Genomic DNA, 24,586 nt, shown 5'->3' on the forward strand with positions numbered 1-24,586 from the left:
TCAATAATGCCCCTAAATGGCACTGTTACAGTTAAAATCCTGAAGGCGATGATTCAGTAATTAAATAAATACATGCCTGTGATCTTCATTTGTTGCAATGAGACTGGAAACATTTCGCAAGATGCCTCCTCCACTTTCAATAATAGCCAGGGTGTTAGTTTGACTTCGGTATGTTAGAGTGCTGACCAAGAATGCCAAAGCTCCCTCTACTGCACATATATCAGCTTTGTTTTCAGTGCAGTGTGCTGACAAGTTCCACAGGGCACTAAGAACACTCTTTAAGGTAGATTCCTGTGAAGCGGGAAAAATGGAATCATTCAATCATTCAATATTTGTTCATCATAATTCTGTGTTTATGTGTCTGAAAATTAAACTCAGAGTCAAGTCATAGTCAGAAGAAAGTGAATCGACAAATTGTATAAAATGTGTGAAATGGCCTGTTGGGTCTCACCTTCTTGACATCCAGAGCACATTCCATGAGTGCCTTCACACTCCCCACCTCACGTAGCGTCTTCTTACTGTTGACATCAGCGCGCCAGGACAAGTTCCTCAGAACACTGGCAATTACCTGAATAAATTATATACCAGTGGAAAATGAGACCTGTGCAGCTCAATCACTTAAAAAGAAGATTCTTATATATGGTTATTTTTTTTTTTTAATGAATATTCTGCTTATGCTTCCAAAACATAGGAACACTACCTGTTGTAAATCCTCACTCTCCGATTTCAGCTGAGCCACCATTGCCCTCATGCAGCCTTTCATTGAACACAACGTTGCCTGGGCGTTTAAGAGAGACAGAGTTTGAATTTATATTAACATATACACACACAACTACTCTGGGAACATTTGTCCTGGTAAACCACCCACCTTATTGGCCACATCCCCAAAGGTCAAGTTTGTGAGCGCCATTCCAGCATACCGCCTCAGCGTTACACTGTAGTGGTCACTAGTGAGTCCGTATATCTCACAGTCAACCTGCAGCAGTTCCCCTATTGCCTGCAGACCACCTAAGATGGAGCATATAAGAATTACATTAGGGAGTAATATAGATATACTAATGCATTTATACTCATATTTGGACGAAGGCAACATCTGTTTCAATATAATTAGCACTGTCCTGGTTCCCGACTGATTCAATTTGATACTATACGCATTGTAGAAACTGAGGCTTTACTAATGACATTATGCCGTAAACCGCAGTATATCTGATGATCAAGCCCAATAATGGTTAGACAAAGAGACTAAGAGAATGGCTATTCTAAAGTCTTAATCATCAAATCTCAACAAACACTTCTTAACCAGAGTTCAGTCCTTTGTGATTGCTTACCTAGTTCATTCATGGCATGCCTGTGTTCCTCATCAAAGGACAGCTTCATAAGCACACACACAGCAGGGCAGATCTGGTGCTCCACAGGAGAGGGCACTGAAGCCAAGAGAAGTACAGTTTAATGTGTCAATTCATCCCAATCCCATTTGGACTACCAAGCCAGCATTCTACTAATATCGACTGAAACAATTTAAGCCACAATTAAGCAGTAATTCATCAATTGCGGAGCAGAGGAGTGCGGTGTCAAGTCCCACAGCGATGGGGCAACGTACTGGGGTTTTTGTCTTGGTCGACGCCCCGCTCGTGGGTTTCCTGCCACTCCCAGCAGGTCTCGCAGTAGGCCCGGATCTGCTCCAGGAGGTGCAGCACGCGGATCTCCCTGCGCCCGCGCTTGTCGTCGGGCTGCGAGTGGATGATGTTGTGGAGGGCGGCGCTGGCCCGGGCCCGGGCCTCCTTGCTGCCCCGCGAGTTGCCCAGGAGCACCGAGTCCTTGTCGTTGCCGTGGAGCAGCTGTATGAGCAGGGGCAAGCAGCCGGACTGCCGCATGGCGATGCAGCTGTCCTGGGAGCTGGACATGGCCAGCAGGGTGCGGGACATGTCGTCCTTGTCGTGAGTGCCCAACATGGACAAAAGTGAATACACCATCTCCACCTGAGGGAAAAACACAGGACACATTCGCATCACGTTGTCCTCATTGGTCAAGAATCAACAGTGATTAAAAAAAAAAAAAAAAAAAGTTTGACCACTAATAAATAAAATCTATTCAGTTGTTTTGTGGTGGCTAATGTGAAAACTGTCCAGTAGTTATTTATGAACCCTCTGCTCACTAGATATGAAGCACAGCAGCAGAAATAAGTTTCATGATTTAGGTTCCAAACATGCATTTTTGAGAGTGATAGAAAAAGTTATTCCATTCCATGACAACAGCCATAAACCTTTACAAGTACAGTATTAGGAAAAATGTTGTGTAGCAACCTGAAGCTTGGAATCTTCGGTTACCTTGGTACCCAGGTGACTAGTCAGCCTGCGTGGGACAGAGAAACTACTACCACAGCTCATATCACTGCTCGTCTCATGGTCCATTCGAGAACTTGAGCCCTGAAAAACAAATAAAAGAAGAAACAGGCAATTAATTATTTAATGCATACTGACCAAATAATACTGAGTGTTTTGGAACCATAAGCGTACAGGCTTAATACAGTCTACAATTCGATACATCATATGTTGTTTGAAATGAGAAATTGATGAATGCAGTAGCTAAGTAATTGAAATAGGCACATATACAGTTCCCATTTGAGATGATTACAGTAACTACTGCGGTATACACTTTGTTTGTTTGCCCAGTCATTTTATGGGATTCTGTATTTTGGTTTATGAAAATACACACATGAATTATACAATGCATTTTAGGTTACAAAAACAAGGAGTAACAAACTCCGTAAACTAGTCAGAAACCATGCATACTAATCAACTATATGAAACTTTGGCGAAACTGCAACTTCAAGTAATGCTATATCATTTGAAACAAAAAAAGTCAAACAAAACGACTCAGCTAATTATGCGAACAGAAGGCGGAAGCAGATTTAACCAGTGACAAATAAAACCAAACATGAATTTACAATATCCGCGGAGGGGAGCAAGGCAGGGACTGCTACCCGGCCAAGAGGATTACTAACATTCACCAGTGGTCATGGGGCCCTCGTCCGTTTCTTTAAGTATCCTGTTCAGACAAGCGGCCCAGGAAAGCGTCTCAGACAGCGGAATCGGGCCAGGCTCTGCGGCCGTGGATCCGGCGCAGACCAGCACAGCTCTTCCGTGAGTAGAGGAGCGACGAGCGCCTCGATTCTTACCTGACCGCACCCCGGGGCAGCCGCGCAGGTGCTGCTGGACGCCGGCGCTCCGTCGCTCGGCCTCTCGCCGTCCAGGGAAGCCGTCTCGTGCTTGCTCTGCGACGTCTTCTGAGGGAGGGAAAAGAGACGAAGGATTTGCCGGGCGTGTCGAGCGAAGAGCTGCTCGGCTGCAGCAGCAGGAGCATCGGGCTCTCTGCGTGACCTAAATAAAGCTACAGATCAGCCTGAGGCTTTACTGAAAGGGAGGGGGAAATTAAAGAGTTCACTGAGCTTTATCTTCACACACAATGGTGGAATCTCTCTGGTCTCTCCCCTCTCTCACACTGACAATCCTTTCTGCGCTTCTCCCTCTACTCCTGTCTGCAAGGGGCGAATCCGCTGAAACAGAATAAAAGGTTCTCCCCTACACAGGCTGCGTGCTTGCTAAATCATCAAGTCACATGATGTGCCTCCATCTTTTAAGGCAAGGAGCTCAAGCTGGTACTTATGCAAGGATGCACAAATACAAGGATTGGCTATGCAATGGCAGGAAATGTGTACAAACCAACCTAAATTCCATTTAAAAGGCAAAATGTGTCTTAATATTTAGCAGTAGTCTAACAGGTGTCACTAGCAAGTAGGGATTCAGGGACTGCTGAGAAAGTCAGTTTAACTGAAGCAAATCCTACTGAGATTAGGAGGCGGTGAACATTACTGACATACAGAGGAAAGGACAGCAGGGTCTTATTACGCATGAGTGTTAAATAGCATAGGCTCTTGCCAGCCAGGCCCGTCTACACGCAACCAACATATGCCACTAAATGAGGGTTGCAAATCATAGTATCAGCGTTATCCTCCCAAAATGCTAGAACACCCAGAACACTAGCTATAAAAAGACTGGTGTACGTGGTGTTTGGTAAATTTGAGAACTACTGAAATACTTCTGTATGGAGAAAAGCAGAAACGTGTATGCACATATTTAGTGCAAATTCTATGCAAACCTCGAAGCATGCAGACCACAATCTCTTTGTATTCACTATATCCAATGGCAGCGAAGAACCAGAGAGGAAATGAAAATGGAAGATTTCTTTTTATTTGTGGTTTAACACAACCCATGTTCAAAGGAAGATAGCTGCAATACAGGCTGCATTTATTTTCTTTCATATTCAAATGTTAATTTTCACACTCAAATGTAATTTCGTGTTTTACAATTCGAAAAGCGTTTGAATATCAAAGCATCGTTCGACAGCCCTACCTCTGACTCGCCCGGGTGGGACTGCAAATGCTGTCTGATCCGGAGCATGTCCTTCTCGATCTGCTGAATCCGTGCCACTCTGGCCTGAGACAAACATTTCAACAAAGAAAATTAAATAACGAAAGTCTACATGAATCTAAACTGAGAACGCATGCCAAAAACCTGGAACGCTCAATCCTGCACCTAAATGTGGTTTCATGAATGTAATAAACATGGTTTTATGAATGTCTGTTGGGAATGGGGGTTCTAAATTACAGAAAATGACAAAGGAAATGACTGAAATGCTCGCTTGGTCTTTAGGGACACTTGTTTGCATTGTGCACTTTAATCTGGAGACACAGTGTACAGGAAGCCACTGAAGGTTGGCTTTTGACCCTTGGGGAAGCCAGCATAATTTTACTGTTATTTTTCATAAATGTGATGATTTCAAACTGTCTAGCCACTAAAACCTAGAGCAAGTGCACACAAGATACCAGACATGACTGAACATGAATTAGATCCAGTGTGGTCTGACTGTGCACATCATTACCTTACACACCCATTTTTGTGAGTGGTGCCAAAGATTAATCATGGGTCACATTAATCCGACACCTGGATTTACGGTAACGCAGCGGGTAGCTTTTAAGTGCGGAACAGAGAAAAGCATAACAAGAAATAGTGCTGGCACATCATGGACACTCCTAAAACAAACGTTTTATTGTCATGTTTCAATCAAGTGGCCATTTTAAGAGATGTCACTTAACCATAACGCTCTACAGAAAACCTAACAAAGTAACCTGTTATTCAGAACATGGAGCTCCTCGGATGCATACCTGTGTCATCTATTCCAATGTGCCTGACGCAGGGCGAAAATGACCGACGACCTTGCCTCTTTCCATGTCCTGGCAGGTCCCGAGCTGCTCCTCCATGGCGGCTCTGATCTGCCGAGCCTCGTACTCCAGCTGCCGTCGAGTCATGTCCGTCTGCAGGGAAAACTACAGCACGGTGCGGCGTGAGCGTGGCTGTTTGAAGCCTTAAAGTTGCTAAAGACTACTGAAGACTACTCATCCCCCACCCCACACAAACATAAATGTTAGCGCATCATTCACATTCCACTCTTCTCCTGGAGTCTATAGATCAGGGCCTTAGAGAGTAATGAGTGATCAACTCTTCCCATCCACGCCGGTGTTCTGTCCTCTCCACAGGCCGTGTTTAAAACCTATATAATTTAGCAAATTATCCATTACAGCACATTAAGGCAGCGGGTGTCTGTCTGATACCTGCTAGTAGGCCTTTTCAAATTGTTCAGTGCACATTATGCAGAAATGGCATACAGAATAAACATTCAAAGAGAAAGGATTTCAATGTTCTTTGTGAAATAGCACTTTCAAACCTACGCATAAAAAAAGGTCATTTATGATGCCATTTTGTGAAACTAATTATTCCAAGGCACCATTTGCCTTCATCAGAAAATGAATATACATCTATGTCAATATGTATAAAAGCTCAACGTCGAAGTCCATTATCTTTTGCTTCATCTCCAAATATGTAATGGGGGAAGAGCCTCATCTTGCCAAACAGGCCTGAGTGCTCCAATCAGAACATGCATTATTAAACAGCCCTTAAAACAGGATATACCGTCTGAGGAGGTACCATCTTTCATTGCAGTGGAACCCTTTAGCCATAGCCTTTCCTGACAAACGCTTGAACAGCAGCACCATTTTAATCTTACTTTGGTTCTTACTCAGTTCTTGCTCACTCAACCTTTCCTTAATATAACGTGGAATGGTCCTGTAAGATAACTCACTCCGATTCGCGCTTTCTAAGCTATTGGGCCACTTACATTAATGACCTATAACAGTAAATCTGAGATTAATTAAGAAGGTGCTGGAAATGTAAACATATTATGCTCTAGACCTGTTTGGAACAGAGATGAACAGTCTGTGTTCATGTTTGCAGAGATGAATCAGGCAAGATAAGACACTTGCGATGCGCGCACACACACACACACACACAAACACACTCACATTTTCGGTCAGGGGAAGGCTGTCAATCCTCTTGGTGAGGTTCTGGAGCTGTGCATAATACCAGTCCTTCTCCTTCTCCTCTTTCTCCAGCTCTGCCAACAGCAAAGCCCTACAGGACAAAGACATCCATCGATTAAGAACAAGAGCAAAATATATGCAATATAAAACAGGACTGTCAAAATAAAAGCCTTACATTATACAATGCTCTGCAATTTTTAAAAGTCAGATTTGAAGGATATTCAGGTCTAAAAAGATAATACTGGGTTACTTTGACCTCCATTTAACAACGACGCCAAACACGTGCCTGTTCTGCAGCACGAGTCACAAATTCATGTGGCCTGCAAACACGACCGACCTTTGACTGCCGTATAAAAGCCTTAAGGGCGATTAATCCAGAAATCTACAAGCTAAGCTGCCCTTTCCTATTAGCATGCCAAGGAAAAAAGGGTTTGTGAGGAGTATTGAAGGGGTTTTCCAATCAAAAGGCACTGTAATGTACCAATGCAGAAGACAAAGCAATGAGGCAGCATTAAACGTTCTTGTCACTTTATCTTTTAATTAATCTCTATTCCGAAAAGCTATGTCACGTTTTCCTTTTTTACCCCGTTGTGAAGCCTGGCTATGTGAAATAAGAACTGACAGATTTTAAAAATGAGAGCAGTTCAGACCACGTCTTCATCTGGCGCTCACGTGGCCCATCGCCAGCCTACTTTGAGTATACCAGACACGGCACACCACAATGACAGTGCAGCAGGACCGGGGCCATTTTGGGGAACTTCACTGCAGATAATCAGAAGCGCTAAACGCAACAGTTAAGTCCACGATACTTCATTTCATCCATCTGAAATCTAGCTAAGCCGCACTGGACGTGTTATCATCGCGAGCCAGAAAAGGGGGCCAAATCAACTCTGAGCAAAAAGTAGGAAAACATCTTAAACACATGAGCAAAGGGCAGAGATCAACAAGCACACAAAAACCTAAGAACAGACCATCGGTCAGATGAGGCTACACTGAGAGCGCATCCCTGTCATCTGACCGAGGCAAACATTTCATCCGACGCACGTCACACCCCGAAAGGAACCAAGTGTTTACAGGAACAGTGAGCCGCCTGTTTGGGGATGACGCTGGCATGACTGATTTAGCCGATAACAGCGATGGACCAGTATGCACATTTTTCCTGGAAACCAAGGGAGTACGAATTACCAAGTCCCCCTGGAGAGAGAGGACAATGCTTAAAGCTGACTCACAGCACATAAGGACAAAGCCAATAGGAGTTGAGCTGGATTGGGCGCTCTCTCAATCTCAGTCTGACTCATAGTCTTACGGTCACAGTTTAGGGCCAGAGATCATTTAAAAGGGTCTTTATGCCACAGTGCACACTTATAAATTCTGAGATTGAAAAAAAAAAAAAAATTCAGCACTACATTTTTATTTAGAAACAAAAATTGATTGCAGAGTAAACATGGTCATGGTTCCGTTTTTTTGTCAGCAGCAGACAACAGGCCTGTAACTATGGAGGCATTTTTGTAGCCAAAGTCACAAATCTGTAGAAATGATTCACAAATCTGCAAATGGCTTCACATATCTGCACATATATTTAACCTGGGTGTGGAAAATGTATGCAATGGTAGTTCTGCATGTCAGCAAGTTCCTGGTTTAAAGAATAAATCGGTTATCCTTACCCTTCAGGACAGCAAATAAATAGAGGATGAATGGTTTTCTGCTTTGACCTTTTCAGCACCAGAACTGTGAACTCTGCTTACTGCAAAGGCCACTGAAGTTTTCAAACTCTTACTGGCTTCAGTCAGCTGCCCCAAGCTCCCCTGGCCCATTAATCTTTATATACTCCCAAGGCAAAAAAAAATAAATAAATAAAACGCTATGAAGAATCAAAACTACTCCATGTATCCAGTACTCAGGGTCACATTCAGGGCCAGATGAGAAACCTGTGCTCTGCAATCGTCAAAAGGGAACGGACCTCTCTTTCTCCAGCTCCTCCAGGTACCCAGTGCTCTCCCGGCCCCCGTTCACCACCCCTCTCCTGGGGAAGGAGCCCGTGGGGACGGGGCTGCTGTCTCCGGACCGGCCCGACGCGGAGCCCTCGCGGCTGTCGTAGCGCGTGGGCGCTTTGGGCCTCATCTTCACGGCAGGGAAGCCGCTGGGGTCCAGGTTCATCTCTGCAGAGACACAGTGGAGATGCGCCGTTTGCTCGGATATTCCGCTGTCAAGGCCACGTGGCGCACGTCGCTCGAGGACCCGGAGACGGAAAGGAGAGGACGGCTCAAATCAAGGTCACTCACAGTCAACTGCCCGAAAGGTCGGGAAAACAAACACGCAGCAGAGCACAGTAACTGCAAAAACAAATGCCTGTAACCCAGTTATTTGCTTCCAGAAACGTCCCAAATACTTTTTAGAATAACACACAGGCAGACACGCAAGGACTGACCATGCACCGCCCAGTACATTAAATGTGTATTTAGTTAATGTATAAGTTGATATCAAAGCTTATAATATACAGTTAACTGCAGTAATAAGAATGCATTTGTCAATTTATCTGGCTACTTGATAAGTTCCCTTTGAAGAAAATAATTTGTGAATATCCTACATTGTTTCTTAATTTCTGCCGGCAAAAAATATAAACAAAATGCATACAATTTAAAAACTGCGACCAAGAGACATTCCCCACTAAATTGGTTGAGGAAATTAAATGCAAGGAGGGAGTAGTGGGTCAGTGGTACAGATGTACTTGTCTGAGCAGGCAATAATCAACTATGAAAAACAAATACCAGTGTTTATGCCTCTCTGAAAGCAAAGATTGTGAGTTCCCAGAATGCACTGGCTCAGCCTACCTTTCAGTCTCTCGAGAAGGTCATTTTGTCCAGAAGACTCAATGGACTCTTCTTCAATGCTTCCTTGTAGCTGCTTCAGCACCTCCTGGAATAGGTAATGAAGCACAATGAGTAGGCCTATTCCTCATCGTGTGGACAGACAGCCGCATGCGTTTATGCAGCTCCGCGCATGAACGCAAGTGTACAAGAATTCATGCACACTCTCACGCAACACCACTTGTCGCAAACCCTGAGCCACTTTTGAGGTGGGGAGTACTCTGGTGACTTCAGCCCTCCATCCTTGGCAATGGCCAAAAAGCCTGTTTCAATTTGATGGAGATGCAACATAACTGTTCTTCATGATGGTTTCTGCCATCCGCTTCAAGTCCTACAGGCAAAACAATGACTCTACAACACTGTAGAGGTTAACTAGATGAAAGACTTTAGAACCAAAATAACAAGTGTTTCTACCTTTTCCAACGTGCTTAAAAATGGTGGTATAAAATAACAGACCGCTCTTTCATGTGCTATCAAACGCCATAACTGGCAGAAGCACAATCATCTCTAAAATCAGCAGATGTATGCATCCTAAATCTTATGTTGATCTTTCGCCACCTCTGAAGATAGTGGGTTTCGCTGATCATGCTGTTGAGTTCTTTTATCCCACATGAAACCATGAGGTTGCACAAACAGATTCAGTATCTTCACCATCAAGTTTAGATTCCTGCTGTGTACCAATTTTAAAGCAAATTTTAAAAAACATTTTAGGTGGTGAACAGATTGTATCCTTGTATTAAGGTTCCAATGCAAAAAAAACAAAAAAAACAACCTCCAATAAATGGCAAATATATGGCTTGATGGCAACCATCTCAATATCCTTGCAGTCATCAATTACGGCAATAGATTGTTTATTTACTAAAGTTTCCAGGAAGTGATTAATGTTGGAGAATATCACACTGTGAATGCATTTTAAATCCCTGTCTACATTATTTTTTGGCACTGATTGATGGTGGTATGAAACAGTTCCTGTACTCCGATAAATATGTTAATGGGGGACAAAGCACCCCCATCTTTTGTCTTCAATCTCGTGCTACAGAGAACATACGACAAGTACAACAGATAGCCGACCTGTGATGATGATTTAAAATGAGTAGCCTACATCTGAAATGTGCATTTTGGGGGACACTGGGTGTGTTGTCTCCAAGAATGAGGGCTGAATACATTGCGTGACAATTCGCAATGTATTCAGCCCAGTATTCCATACACAAGACACCTACCTGGTCATGTATCAGTCTTAGGATCAGGAATATTACAGGACCATGCAAATGATTACAATCATATTAGCTCATTGACATTTTGCAACAATGTGGTCCAAAAATTTTAGATCTAAAAATAAAATGATGTTTTACTTTACTTTCCCTATAGCAATTAAGTGAGGAAAGGAAGGTCTATTGTGTGAAGCAGGAGATTAATGCACAGGAAAAAACAGCATTCATGCCAAAATAATTAAACCACCTTGCAGGACCGTATTATTCTCTGCCCAGAGACCAAAATCTAGGAGCTTAAACCATAATAAAATTACATATTTCACAGTCTTCAATAACTCCTTCCCGAGTGCCCTTTCTTAATTTCTCCAAACATCAAAACCCGCTTGAAGCCTGCACCAGAACTTTGTTCTATTTCTGTTACTATGCCAATAATACTTCACCAATTTGTGCACAAATGACTCGAGGGTGACCTTGAGGTGTGATATTACATGTCCACGAGATCAAACCATGACCGCCCTTCAAAAGGGAGGCGAGAAAACGAAGCGTTTATCGCTCACATCTTCAAGCCTGCCGGGGGTTGCAACATCCTCGCAGCCCTGCTTGATACGGCTGTGACTTCCCATACATTTTTAGCCACAAAAGAAAACAAGCGTCTTTAATCTCTCAAGCGTCTGAAATCCCCCCCCCCCTCCCCCATTAGGAGATGTCTCCTTGCTTTTCTTACTCAACCTGTCCAACATAAAAGGAGTCAGAGCGCCCAAGTCTTCAGTTGGCTTTAATCCAAAGGTTTTTTAATGTCGGACTTTTAACAGCCAACTGGTCCTGTAACCATGGAAACCACAGCTCCCGAGAAAGACGCTCCATATTTGTCTCGGCGTGTCGTGTCAACAACTGCCAGAACTGGTGATGTCAAAGACCCGAACACACAACGCTCCTGCCGTGTGACTTACCACGATGAAGGCGTGGCGGTCGCTGCAGGCCACGCTTCTGAGAGAGAGCCTCATCCCCGCCGGGCGTCCACCACACCGCTCTGAGGCGCGAGCTGTGGACCGGCCGCGTCGAACCCGAGCGCTGTACCCCGGCGACAGGAAGCCGGAACGGCGTCTGACACGCGATCCTCACTCAGGAAACAAGTTGTCGTCCCAACCAGCTCCCGCCCGGCATTGCTGCAGCTACTCCCCCATTAACCCAAAACGATTCTGCTCCCAGATCCCCCCTGGGCATCCTGCCCAGGCAATGTGTGAGATGACCTATGACTGCCTGCCCCAGACAGATGTATTCCTATTGGGGGCCATACGGGGGTTGCCTTTTATTCTGTGCCTAACGGCACCAGGAAATGCACCCACCAGCCGTATGACGTTTGTAGGAGTTTTTCTCCGGAGTTGTTGTTCAGTGAGCTGGTGTTCAGTGGGCTGGTGTTCACCGCAGACAGAAGTGACATCTGGGCTGGGAACTTATTGAGCACAATGGCTTTATTATTGCGACGGACCACGAGGCTGAGTCCCGCAATCTGGCATGATTCTGGGCAGAATACAAAGATGATTCACTCACCGACAAAAGCAGCACAGAGCATGCCGCTGCACTAAAAATACAACATTTCAGTTTTAGTGAAGCTAAATTTTCACTGGCAGCATTTTTTATTTACAAAAAAATACTATTTGCTTCTATACTGAGTGGAGGATTTAAGTCATGTGCTTCTGAAAAGAGCCCAGCCTTGTCAAAAAGTATGTTTAAAAACAGCAGATGGTTCACTTAAATAATTTTGTTATATTAAACAAACTTATTAAGTGTACTATTTAGGCATCAGTGTCTGACTGATCCCATAGGCAAGGTTTTTCGTATAGTTCATTATGTTCTGTGTGCACAGTATGCCTCTAGGTTGTATGAAAAGTGTGCTGAACTTCATGATAATAACGATATGCAATTAGTTTTATCCCTGCATTGTATCATTGATTTTCTCATCGTAACAGTCGTGCATCTGTACATCTCCTCTGATGTCCTTTATTTTAAAGCGCTATGAAATTGTGTCTTCCAAATATAAATATTGCTTTTTTATATACTACATTAATATTTTGATATATATATACCATAAAAATAACAAGCCATAAGATGGATTCCCAAATATAGGCCTAAGCCATTAGCCCTCATAAGTATACCTAGTTCACTTGCGAGTGAGATACCAGTGAGATATGAGGCTGAACGGAAGCTTCTTAAAATGACATTTCATACTCTCGGTAATGGAAATCGATGCACTGCCTAAAAAGCATCAGAGACAAAGTCACAGCCACAGCGAATTGCTGGAGTATCCCATTTCTATCGGCTTGAATTTCCTCTGATCAGACCTCCACAGAGGCCTCTGCAGCTTTGACCTTGAGCCAGGCTTTTAATGTTGTTTGTGAGCCCAAACGGGAAGGGGGTTGGTGGGGCGCTGGGTCCTGCTTTTGTATACTTAAACTGAAGGCCGAAATGCCCTTGAAACACAAAACATCACATGACATACACAATGTATCAAATGAGGAGCAAACAACCACTGCGTCACAAGCTTGCTGGAGGCCACAGAAGTAATAAAAAGCTCCTTCTGAACTTTTAGCCTAATGTCTAGCAAACCTTTATATTTGAGAAAGGACCACTGCACTGTTAACAAGGGTATGGTTGCACCAATTTGGGAGGCTTAAAAACTTCCCGTATATCAAGATTCCTAGTTTGGCTGGATTCTGGATTCTTACAAATCTTCAGTAACCAACTATGTTGAAAGACTGACGCCAACATAGCCTGTTAAACTAGGCATGAGATCACCCTAAGTGGCAGCGATGAATCTTTCAGGGCTGGGTGGACTGTGGCAGATACCTGGCTGTGAAGAGGAATTAGGATTCCTTAATCTTGATCCCATTTCAGCCATAGCCCGGCACATCACCAAATGACCCCCACTGAGGCAATCTGTTTCACAGTCCTTGTGATAGAATCACACTTTCTGAAAATGCACAACCAGACCACTCAAGGAGAGAACACTGGTGCCAATCTGCATTTTCATTTTATTCGCTAAATAAATTCCGCACCACAGGTTAATATTGATGCCCAGCAAGAAAGTGCTTTTCATTGAGTATACATGCACATGCATAATATAAACTGGGGAAAATGGTGACATGGTTTTGGCACTTCAGTTTTAATGCAAATTAAACATTCCTGATTTTTTCCTGGCTTTGAACAATTAACTGAGCCAATTAATCTGTAAAATCAACAATGTACTGACATTATAGGTCAACTATGATAAGCCTTTTGACACTGTAGAGCAAGCACAATATAAAAGCAGACAAGACTGGGGAGGCTACACATATTTTGATGTTAACATCTAGATAATGGTACTGTCAAAATGCACAATTAAAATTAGGTAAACAAGCAATCTGGGCCTACCTGTAACTCCCAGTTTCATAGCACTGAAAGGGATTAATGTAGTGAGGATCAAACCACGACCATTAGCTACACTTCAATAGTTACAGCAAACAAATAGAGCTTTACTGCATAAGACCGGTTTCACTGTAAACAAGGAACGGGCATTTGGATGATTTGCAGGAGCTCATTTGTGTTGGAATATCACTAGTACGGTTGTTCAGCGACTACATCGTCTGTATTCGTAATGGGGGTGTTGACAAACTACTGGGGGGAGGGGGGGTAAATATGCATTTATTTTGCACAATGTCATAAAACCTGTCAATGTGTCAGGAAATGGACTAAAGGTGTGTCAAGAAATGAAGAACTGAGAACGGGCTGCATCGCATAGTGTCAGACAGATTGTTCCACAAGATTGAGCTGAGACAGTTCACCCCTCGTGTCAAAAACAGTCAACAAACACACAAGTGAACTGAAAGGTGTATTTCGGGAAGCCGATCTGGACACGAACGCGCAGGAGAGCCTACCGCCTGCAGCTGCCGGGCCGCGGCGAGGTTTCCTCCGCAGGTCCGGCCCCAGCCTGGGAGGGAAATGTACCGCGGCCGGATCTCAGCGCCATTGACAGGGCACAATGGCAGGAAGGAACCCTTTCTATAATAAGTCACATCCTCCCGGGACATAGAGGGAGCTTTTCAGCCTTTGTGCTGGACCAGGTCATCGCGTGTTTTTTTTTTTTTTTTTTAAAGAGATGTTTGTTTCGACAGGATACAGCCTTGGGAACCGTTTAATGGGGTTGTGACATGCAGCTAGGGCATTTCTTAGGCCCACACGCCGCCAGAATGCTAAAGCTCCATTTAGACGCTCCGTATCAGAGAGGGGACAGGAAATGGCCCAGCTTTGTTAATGAAGCTAATTAGTCATCCAGTCTTGGGTAACAAAACACTTTTTGCATAACGAACAAAGAAAACAGACTGCACCTGGTATTTACTTAATTCACCCCTTCAGTGTTTTAAATTTAAACTGAGGATTCAAACAGCGATTACACATAACTGATATCCACTGTGTGCTCAATTGCTTCCAATTTAATACATTTTATGATATTTTTAAATGCACCATCAGCTCAAAAATCAACCCAATTTCTGAATATAGGCCTATTACATTTCGACAGAAAAAAAAACTAAATTATACTTGTATCAATACAACTACATTAATTTTCTTTAAAAATCCGTCCTTCATAATGAATGGTTAGACTATCACTCACAGTATAGTCACTGAACAGACGAAGGCAAACCAAGTTGCATTTCCCTAGTACTATCAGCAGAGGGAAGCAAACTCAATCCCACCCTCATTAGTTTGGTACACGAATGAGAGGAAACAGAATTGAAGGAATAACTCTGCTGCATTGTTCTGGGGAAAAAAAAAAAATTCCAGAACCTAGTAATTTCAGTAGAATCTGGCCCTAACCTAGATTCTACTGAAATTACTAGGTCAGCTCAGAACTAGACTAATTAAGCCCCGATCCATTTCTGAGGTGCTTTGAAATGACCTTGAAGAAAGATGAGGTGCAGCTTTCCCTTATCCAGTTAATTTTGTCCTTCGGCTGATGTCTGAAACAAAGGATTTCATGCACCGTTCCATCAGTGTAAACCTGCCTTCGCACGCCACTCATGCACTGATCTTATTCGGCTGTGTGTGCGAGCAGTGGGCCACGCTGAAAACTGAGGTGCTCCCCTTGGGAGAGGAAACGAAGACGTGAGAGGAGGAGGAGGAGGGGGTAGTGCTCCAGGGCAGAGCGGGTGCACCGCACTGCGCCGCGCCGTGGAAATGCCGTCTCCGGCGCGTCCCCCACAGTCTCTCCCCGACCGTGACTAACGACCTGCGATCGATACGCCCCCCCCTGAACCGCCCTCGACCGCACGCGGCGGGCGCCAAGAGGCGTCTGCCGTTTTAATAGCCCCGGCGGCGTCCCCCCCGGGGTCAGCTCGGCTTCCTGGGCAGGGCGGGGCGGGGCGGCCGCGTGTCATCGATTCCTCCGCGTCGGCGCGTTAGCATGCGGGCGATACGCCAGCCCGATGTGAAATCGCATCCCGGAAAAATAGCAGAGAAACAGCCGCATCCCCGGTGAGGCGGGGCCGCAGGGGGCGGGGGGGACGGGGGTGAAGGCGTTTGGCCGAAATGGCTGCATATGGTGCCAAGTCCTCTTTAAGTAACTAGAGGGAAGGAGCCAGTGGGGGGGGGGGGGGCATTAAAAAATGTCCAAAACTATCTATTTAAAAGGACACGCTGAACTGTGAGGGGAGGGCAAGCCATTGCCTCTGGCAGCCGATGAATTTTGCATGACAGTTTATTTGCTGTCGCTTTTCTGCCCAATGAAGGCCTGTATGCTCATTTTCTACAGCCAAAGCAAGATCTAAAATGCCATAACCCGTTTGCATTAAAATGCGCCTTAACTGTGCATTTAACAGCACACTGAAGGAAGGAAGGAAAAAACAAAAAAAAACATTGCACATGCGCATTCAATTTGCATAACTGTCACAGGCAATGTGAGAATCCTCCAACAGTGTTGACGCAACAGGACGCAGCAGCTCGGAACGAAAATGGATAGCGTGCCTTGGTTCATCTCAATATGCTTTTACTACAACAGCTCAACCACCTTTCAAACTTGCAATACTCGTTCTCTCTTTCCGTTTCAGCTACTTCCGTAGTCAAATCGGTTTCTGTAAACAGCTGCTGTATTGGTCTTGTGCGGTCTTCATATTATGCATGCATCCCGTGTCCACAGAGTCAAACAAAGCCCCACACTGAGCGGAGCCCCTTTGATGAAGTCTCTTCATTGAATTTTTACCCTAAATCGATATTTTTCATGTAGAAACGACCTGTCACTCATCAATAAATAAATAACTCCTGAATAAATGCTTTCCCAATTCACAGTCCAGAGAGACTGTATTTCTTCATGTCTTCAGCAATTCCGCAGAAAGAAAAACTGTCACCCAGAAGACAATTCTGCTTTAAATAAATCCTCTCTTTTATAAATGTGTCTTTAATTGTCATTAGCATGCCATGTAACAAAAACATACTACCTCATGAATATATTTTATTTTTTTTTTTTTTTTTTTTTTTAAGTCTCTATCCAAAAGCTTTTGGCACACAAACCTGTACCCTTGCAATGATTAGAGCCTACATGAATCCCTCGTATGTGAAAGGAGGGACAGAAAGGATTTCTTCTCCCTGAGCTGTCCTTTCTACAAGGGGACAATCGCAGGGGGATGTCTGTGATGCTTTTCTGACAGGTTGAGGTTTTTGGTGCCATGTCTCTCTGCTCAGCTCTTTCCCCTGGCTCATGCTTTCTCTGACTGAACAGCAGACAGCACACAGGACTGATTTTCTTGAAAGCTTTCACCCTAGCAACACCGATTTCAGCTCAGTATTGTTAAGGGCTACAGAAAATGGTACCTGAACAGAAGAAGGCTTTGTCAGAACGGTATAAGCAAATGATAGCCTACGTCTCAAACATCTGAACAAAACAAATTGACAAATTGGCGTGAACACGTTTCTAAACGACTTTATAGAAAACTTGTTTTGTGATGCATTACCGTGTTGTAATATCCTGATGGTATAAGTGTTAGGCTATTCTGAATGCTTCCGCCAGGCAGGCGGTTGCCAAGTTGGGTCCAATTACTGACCACCCAGCCATTTGGCAATTTCAAATCAAACTGAGATGGGGCTTGCCAGGATGCAGGCCTGTAACAGGGTCAAAGTGCAAACTCCCATTCATTTTCACCCTAGAATACTGCCTCTAGTTCCATACTGTTCCTTCATGACAACGTCACAGACTTACTGTTCAATTTTCAGGATTGCTAAAAAAGGTGCACTTACCTGCTACACACAATCCTAAAATTCTGTTATCCTGCTCCATGAACTACTTAGCTGTGGGCATATTGGCGAGTGAGACAGAGCATCGCTCTTCTAGAGCCAAATCAAAGTGAAAGATTTGGGCCACCTTGAGATGTTCCACACAATAGCCGCAGCCCTGGCCAAGAGCTGGAGGTGGGAAAGGCCCGTTCAGACCCACTTAATCTCCAGTGGCTCAGAAAAAAGTGACCACAAGAATTTCTGCCTTTGAAAGTGAAACACAAGCCAGGGACATCCATAACACAGCCTTTGCCTCAGTGTTGGATACACTAAAGGCAACCATTTACTCAGGTAACAGAGTGGCCCTTTTCAGCCAGAATTGCATGCAAGAAGCATAAACAACCCTGCAGGCTCAGTGGATTCCATGTGACCGACAGCCACCATAGAGGTCAACTGATCACACAACATATCACACTAAAGTTAGATTCTGATTGGCTTATTGTGGCCATTTTGTTAACTGCATCTCGGTCCATAAATTAAACTTCTACGATGTGCTTGTTCTTAATATCCAAAAGTGTGAAAACTAAATGAAGCCAATATTGATGGCATATTGCATGTAGGGAAAACTGAATTGCCCTCTACAAACCAGTTTTTAGTTCCCATAAACTGGATTGCATGCACATTTTCACAAAATGATGTAAAGAAGTATGGGGTGCGCACCCACAATGCCTGGCTCTCTAAAGACTGAGAGTTCTGGCTTCCTTTACACTAGTTTTAAAGTACAACAAAGGATATGGACTCAAGCTCTGTGAATGTACATTTAAATTTGAAAAAAGAAAGAAAGAAAGAAGTAGATGGAAAAACAACCTTGAGTGTAAACACATCCTGAAATCCAGCCAAAAGAAAAACCCTTAGCATAATGGCTTCAAAAGGCTGGGCCTTCTGTTTTTTTTCTGTGCATTCTGAGCCAGTCCAAACGATGGCTTAGCCCTCTAGCAGTTACAGAATAAATGTGTCAACATCAGGGCTCCAGCCAATGGAGTTCACACTCTGTGAACACCAACAACCAAGATGACTTCAGTCCTTGGTAAAACAAACGGATCTTTCATTCCTGTTATTCATTAGCTTTCATCCATGGACTGCCAATTGAGCAACGATAAAAGATTCTTTTAAATGCATTTTGTTGAAGCCAGACACATGCAAAAAAAATAAAATAATGATTCTACACCCAATACAACTCTGAATTGGGTGCAGCAAAAAAACGGTCAATGACCTCATCTTAGATAAAAATGCTGACTACATTGATTTATCTATTACATTCTTAGTGTTCCGACCTCATTTCCTCAACAGAGGAACCATCAACAGCTGCCTGCCGATGTCAACGAAAGACAGCGGTTGATCACAGGATGTGCCAGTTGAACACCCTTCAAACTTAAAGTGCTTCAGAGAAGTATGACATGTCCACCAAGTTATCAAACGCTTAAAAGCTGCAGTAACTACATTTTTTTTTGAAAGATATTGGGGAACGATCATGCTTAGAGGAATTCATAGAAAGAGCTGCGATGAAAGAAATCCAGCACCACACACTGTGTTTATACCCTTCTGCATTCTAAATCCAAGGATTCGGTCACTTTCTCTGTGGGCAGGGCCAATAGGTGTTGAGATTTTCAAAACGTTTTCAAAACATTGTGATCACTGAGAAGGTCGGTTATTACAGCTTTAACAGCTAAATGCGAAAAATCTCAAGATTGAGAATTCAGAATATGTTTAGCTTGCCTTCATATTAGAGGCCTCGGTCTCAAGTTTGGTCAAGTGGTTAGAGTTGTCTTCTAGTTCCTGGCGCAGGTTGGAGTTCTCCATCTTCAGAGCTTCTACTTGCTTCAGCAGCTGATCATAAGAAGCTGCAGCCATCTTGGACTACCTCGTGACCTGAAAATGCAGAGATTAAGACAAATTAGTGACAAGCCACCGACTGAGTAATATGTACCGAGTGGGGGATAATGACTTTAAAAATTCTTCAAAAACTCATGTCCTGGCAGATTTCATTTTGCATGCTTTTATGAGTATTTACTGTAAATGCAAAATTGCAGAATGACTGTCAGAGAATATAAGAGCAGTCCAGTCCAGTGTTTTAACTGGAAGAATAAATCAGTTGATTATATAGACTAGAACAGCTGAGTGACACCTGGGCACACCTGGGCAAGTACTCACATCACTGAAAGACAAGACCCTGCAAGAGAAGTAGGTTCGCAGCAAAATAAGAGTTTCAAATGGCTCCAGGGATTGGACCAATTTCTAAAAGCATTTCCTTAAACAACACACTGCCTTTTTCAATCATTTATGGCTGGTTTGCCTTAGCTGTGGAAATGATAAATATTTTATTCAAACTGGCCAATCTCAAAATGTCATTACTAGTGTCATGAGCAAGTTCATGCAGCAAACCTATGCAACACAGGAAATTATGCATGATTCTGAATACATAAATGCATCAGTAATGCAGACAGCTCAGTCAAAGTACTGCACTTCATAAAAGATGAATCGTCACAGCTATTAGAAACATTCCGCCAATTCAGATTTCCTCCTTTGCAACAGCATGGCACCATTACCTTCTAGCTCGCCACTTAAAGCAACAAAGCTTTTGACAAAAACATGCACAAGTAAAGATTAAAAGGAGAATTAAGCAAACAGACTTATGTCCGGTTTAGTATGTATCCAGGCAGTTCTATTCTTAACTAGACAGTCCTTCAAAAGGATTATTATCCTTAAGATTAGGCTGTTATATGCAGCTCTGTGCAAAGGCTCAAGTAGCATCCGAACCAAATGGAGGCTCCCGGAAATACTTGGATGATAACAACCCCTCCTTCATGCAGTAGATGTTTAAGTGAGTTATGGGAGTCGTGACACGGCGCTGTTTGACATTCACTGAAATCTACCATGCTCCACCCCCCTGACTGGCAATCAATCTCTCAGCAAAGGTTGGGACCCCCCGAAATAGCCTAAATTTCCGTTCGTAGGGGCCATTTATCACGGGGGTGGTCATCAGTGGTACAAGAATTATTTTGCAATATCTGAAAAAAAAGAATTAATTCCGTACATGGATAAAGTCTTATTTCATTTTTAAAAAGTATTACAGATTTACATGCAAATATCCCACATTAAGCTATGTTTCTATTCGAGATCCATGATTTAGCCTGCATAAAAATGTCAAATTGATTCACTGCCATATTTCCACCGTGTTGTGCGATAGTGAACAGCTTTCTTGTGTGTGCCATAGGTGGCGGTCATTCAGAGATATATAAACACCAATGGGGTATGGCAGCCTTCAAAGCAGACCTGGAAATGCTTGCTCTCAGCCAGTCAGGAGAAATACTGAAAAGAATCAGTACAATGTAGCACTTCAGATAGACAGAACCACAATGCACTGCTCTGCCAGTGAGCTCAGATGGGTATGAAAACAGGCAAGAATGGCTTAGCAGAAAGAGCAGCCCGACACGGGTACATGTTCAGAAAGGACAGAACAAGGGGAAAGCAGCCATTTATTCATTCATGGATGTTTCTGTGAAGGGCCCTACATGAGAGTGACTTGTCAATGCAGCGATTATGAAAGCAGAGAGCTTTCTGTTGAAAGTGTTGATTTTTGTACTAAAAAAAAAAGTACAAATGTCAAATGTCCAAAAAATGTAAAAGATTCATGGAAAATTAAGGATGGTTTTGTAGTCACCTTACCAAAAATGACAAATTCTAATTCACAATTGCCACCTTGGTTGTCATGGCTAATAGTGCATAAATAATACTGGGTAGGCTAAGGAGCACAGGTTACTCTCATTGGAGTTTCCCTAGTACGACTTGTAAGTGCACCTACTACAGAGCAAAGAAGCAGAGTTGCACTACAAAGGGATATTAGCCTATATGAGTCAAAAACCCAGATACCTTCTGATGACCATTTCTTGTACATCTTAGACATCTTGGTGACACATTCTTCCAGGAAGCAAGTCTCAAGAAACCCGTTTGCTGGGTTTAAAGGTACTGCCATTAGCCAGTGTCATTTAATTGTTCTGTGGTCTCTCCCCTTTACTTCCTTTTAGTCATGTTTAAAAAATAAAAATAAAAAATTTAAAACACATTCTGATTGACCACAACACAATCAGCAAATCATCTGGATTATAAAGCCACGAGCATAAACAGAACATGTCTTAATTCTCATGCACCCTTTAAAATCACACCCAATGTTAGCAATGACCAGTACATCACCATTTATCATCGTCCCAAAATCAATAAAGGTTGGATTCGTCCCCTTGACAGCAAGTTCTGAATCTGATGTGTGCACACTTAGACTGAAGGGACGGAGGGCAATAACACGCTTTAATGCACTCCTGCACAAGCAGCCTTGGGTTGGGGTGAGGGGGGAGTGGGAAGGGCAGAGGGAAGGGTGGGTGCAGTGGGCCCAGATGGGTGTCCCAAATTCATCATAGGTGAGAGACCCGCCTCCCCCCTCCAATCACCAGCTGATCCCTGCCACGGGCCTTTTTCCTCATGTTATGACCTGCCCATTGGGCTTCCAGCTCAGTCCCATTTACGCTGCATTGATTTTGCGCATCGTTTCATATGGTGGGGGTGGAGAGTATACTCACAGTTAATTAGGCATGGCGAACTGCATCTCGGTTTTAAACGTGAATCCTCATCTAAAATAATTCTGAGTGCTCCTGGTGCTTGGCGTTCGACAAACAGCACTCAGAAGAGAATCACTGCTGACGCCTTTATTACCCCATCAGTGCTGATGGGGACTGGATTTCCTTTCTGGCTTTGGCCACAAACAGGCCAGCATTAAGAGCTGTTACCGTAAGGAGGAAAGGGGCAGTGAGGCCAAATGCACCGGCCTTTAATGCATTTCGCTTACAGCTCAGGAAGGCAAAGTCATTACATTACATTACGATCACTTAGCGGACGCCCACAACCTGAGGGCCTCACAGAAGTGGAGGACACCAGCACTAGCCCAACATCCAAAAAGACAGTTTTCAGTGTGCCCGGTCTAAGAGGTCCTGTTTTGATGAACTGGTCAGCTCCACAAACATCTTTGTGCAGATGAACAGGAATCTGTTCATCCGTCTCACTCAAAGATGCAATGTTCCATATGAGCATCACTCCATTTCATAAGGTTTCATATTAAAATTGTACCTTCTCTCTCAAAAATACGACAGACAGACATGACACACATCAATACAATTGTTCTCAGTCATGCACTAGAAGACTACCACGATATCCACTACAAAAGTGACTTTGAATAACAGACTTAAGGCAATCATTTTGCATTTTAAAAATACACATGTACAAAAAATCATGTTTCCCTTTTCGTCTTTCAGGACTGTTGGATTTGTAGCAGCTGCTACTATACATGAATTAGGCTAGGCAGTGCATTTTGGGAGTGTTATGTCAATGCAGATCATTTTAAAATACAAAAAGCAAATGAGCCTCAGTCCATCATTGAGGACGTGTGACAGCAAAGGTCAATTTTGATAGCCAGCCCAGTCAATTAGGCTATATATTGGATTCTGAACATGGCAGCAGGAGAAATGAGCACTTGCCTGAAAACACACTGACCCATTTACACACTTCAAATTCTGTACCCTGTATCCACAGCTGCACAGCTTAAATTAATGCAAAAAATGATCTATGTTATTTAAACATAATTTCCACAGGGATTTATAAAGGTGCATCACCAAGTCAGCTATTCTGTAAAATAAATAAATAAAAACCTGCTCTACCACTGCATTAGGTGAAACGCTACTATTGCAATACAGACAAAAAACCCTCAATCTTACACATACTAACTATATACTAGTTCATTTACCAAAGGTAAGAACACATATCCATGAAGCCCAATAAACAATCCAAAGATGACCGTCTTCGAACTAGCATAAGCGTTCACAAAGCAAAGTTTCTTCTATAATTTCAGCTAACAAAGGGTATGGGAAAGAGAACGAAGCAACCGAGGAGAAAGAATAAAAGGACCCCTTAATAAATAATTTATCAAGACTGCCCCAAAAATAGCTGGCCGGCTCAGCGCACATTTAAAGCACATTAAACACGAGACAGGTGTTGTGCATCTGATAAATAGATTGAATGCACACACATATACTGAACACACACACACACACACCTTTTCTGCTGCAACCCCACTCATAAAGCGCAGCCTCGGTATGAGGATTCCGTTTTTCCATAGCAACCCCAGGCTCTCCCAAATGGAGGTGTGAAAGCAGGCAGAGCAGCTCTGTGAGCGCTTCCCTGTGCAGCAGCAGCAGCAGCAGCAGGAGGAGCAGCGAGCCCGGACCCCAGCCCCGCAGTCGGCTGCACGTCGGGGACCGCACTCCTCCGACACCACAAAGGCACAGTGGGCGACCACTTACTGGCATTCAGCCCCCGCGGACCCCGCATACGGACGCTCCGCGGCACAATTTAGCTCGGGATTAAGGACGTTACCGCGGACAAAGGGCCAGATAAACGCCCCGCGTTTCCAACAGCCTCCCGGTGAAAAGGAAACATTGTAACGTCCCCCCGTCTGCTTTGTCTCCGCGCTCCCCGCACCCCGACGCAACCGAGCCTCCCTGCCTGAACGCGGATACTGCCTCCGATGTCACACTGTCACATGCAGAAAACAAATTGTTCCTTTCCTGCGGTCGACCGGCTGTCTTTCCCTAACCCTGAAGCACAATGCATCCTTTTAGCGTAGCCCAGGCTTTGCACGGATAAAGAGAGCACAGATACAGGCACATCCCCCCACACCCTCCTGTTCCTCTTTCACCACCCAGGAAAACAAAAGGCTTAGCTGTGCAGCG

At 43.8% G+C, this 24,586-nt stretch overlaps 1 protein-coding gene across 8 annotated transcripts in view; it reads right to left on the reverse strand.

Annotated features, from left to right (window-relative positions):
• apc (APC regulator of WNT signaling pathway) overlaps window positions 1-24,586 on the reverse strand; it is a 42,129-nt gene that overhangs the window by 7,663 nt on the left and 9,880 nt on the right. For 4 of the 8 annotated variants that reach the window (XM_064309330.1, XM_064309327.1, XM_064309331.1 and 1 more), the window contains exons 2-15: window positions 19,530-19,682; window positions 9,268-9,352; window positions 8,397-8,595; window positions 6,419-6,527; window positions 5,273-5,386; window positions 4,413-4,496; window positions 3,179-3,286; window positions 2,304-2,426; window positions 1,601-1,979; window positions 1,329-1,424; window positions 869-1,008; window positions 701-778; window positions 452-568; window positions 77-291 (exon numbers count right to left, since the gene is read on the reverse strand). In XM_064309330.1, the coding sequence (XP_064165400.1) occupies window positions 77-291; window positions 452-568; window positions 701-778; window positions 869-1,008; window positions 1,329-1,424; window positions 1,601-1,979; window positions 2,304-2,426; window positions 3,179-3,286; window positions 4,413-4,496; window positions 5,273-5,386; window positions 6,419-6,527; window positions 8,397-8,595; window positions 9,268-9,352; window positions 19,530-19,664 (1,982 nt within the window). In that variant the 5' untranslated portion in view covers window positions 19,665-19,682. Of the gene's footprint in view, window positions 1-76; window positions 292-451; window positions 569-700; window positions 779-868; window positions 1,009-1,328; window positions 1,425-1,600; window positions 1,980-2,303; window positions 2,427-3,178; window positions 3,287-4,412; window positions 4,497-5,272; window positions 5,387-6,418; window positions 6,528-8,396; window positions 8,596-9,267; window positions 9,353-11,464; window positions 11,917-19,529; window positions 19,683-23,910; window positions 24,301-24,586 lie in introns of those variants that run through there. The other 4 variants (XM_064309329.1, XM_064309332.1, XM_064309333.1 and 1 more) reach the window with 4 other exon arrangements.

The sequence above is a fragment of the Anguilla rostrata genome, chromosome 14, assembly GCF_018555375.3.
Source record: "Anguilla rostrata isolate EN2019 chromosome 14, ASM1855537v3, whole genome shotgun sequence".
Lineage (NCBI taxonomy): Eukaryota > Metazoa > Chordata > Actinopteri > Anguilliformes > Anguillidae > Anguilla > Anguilla rostrata.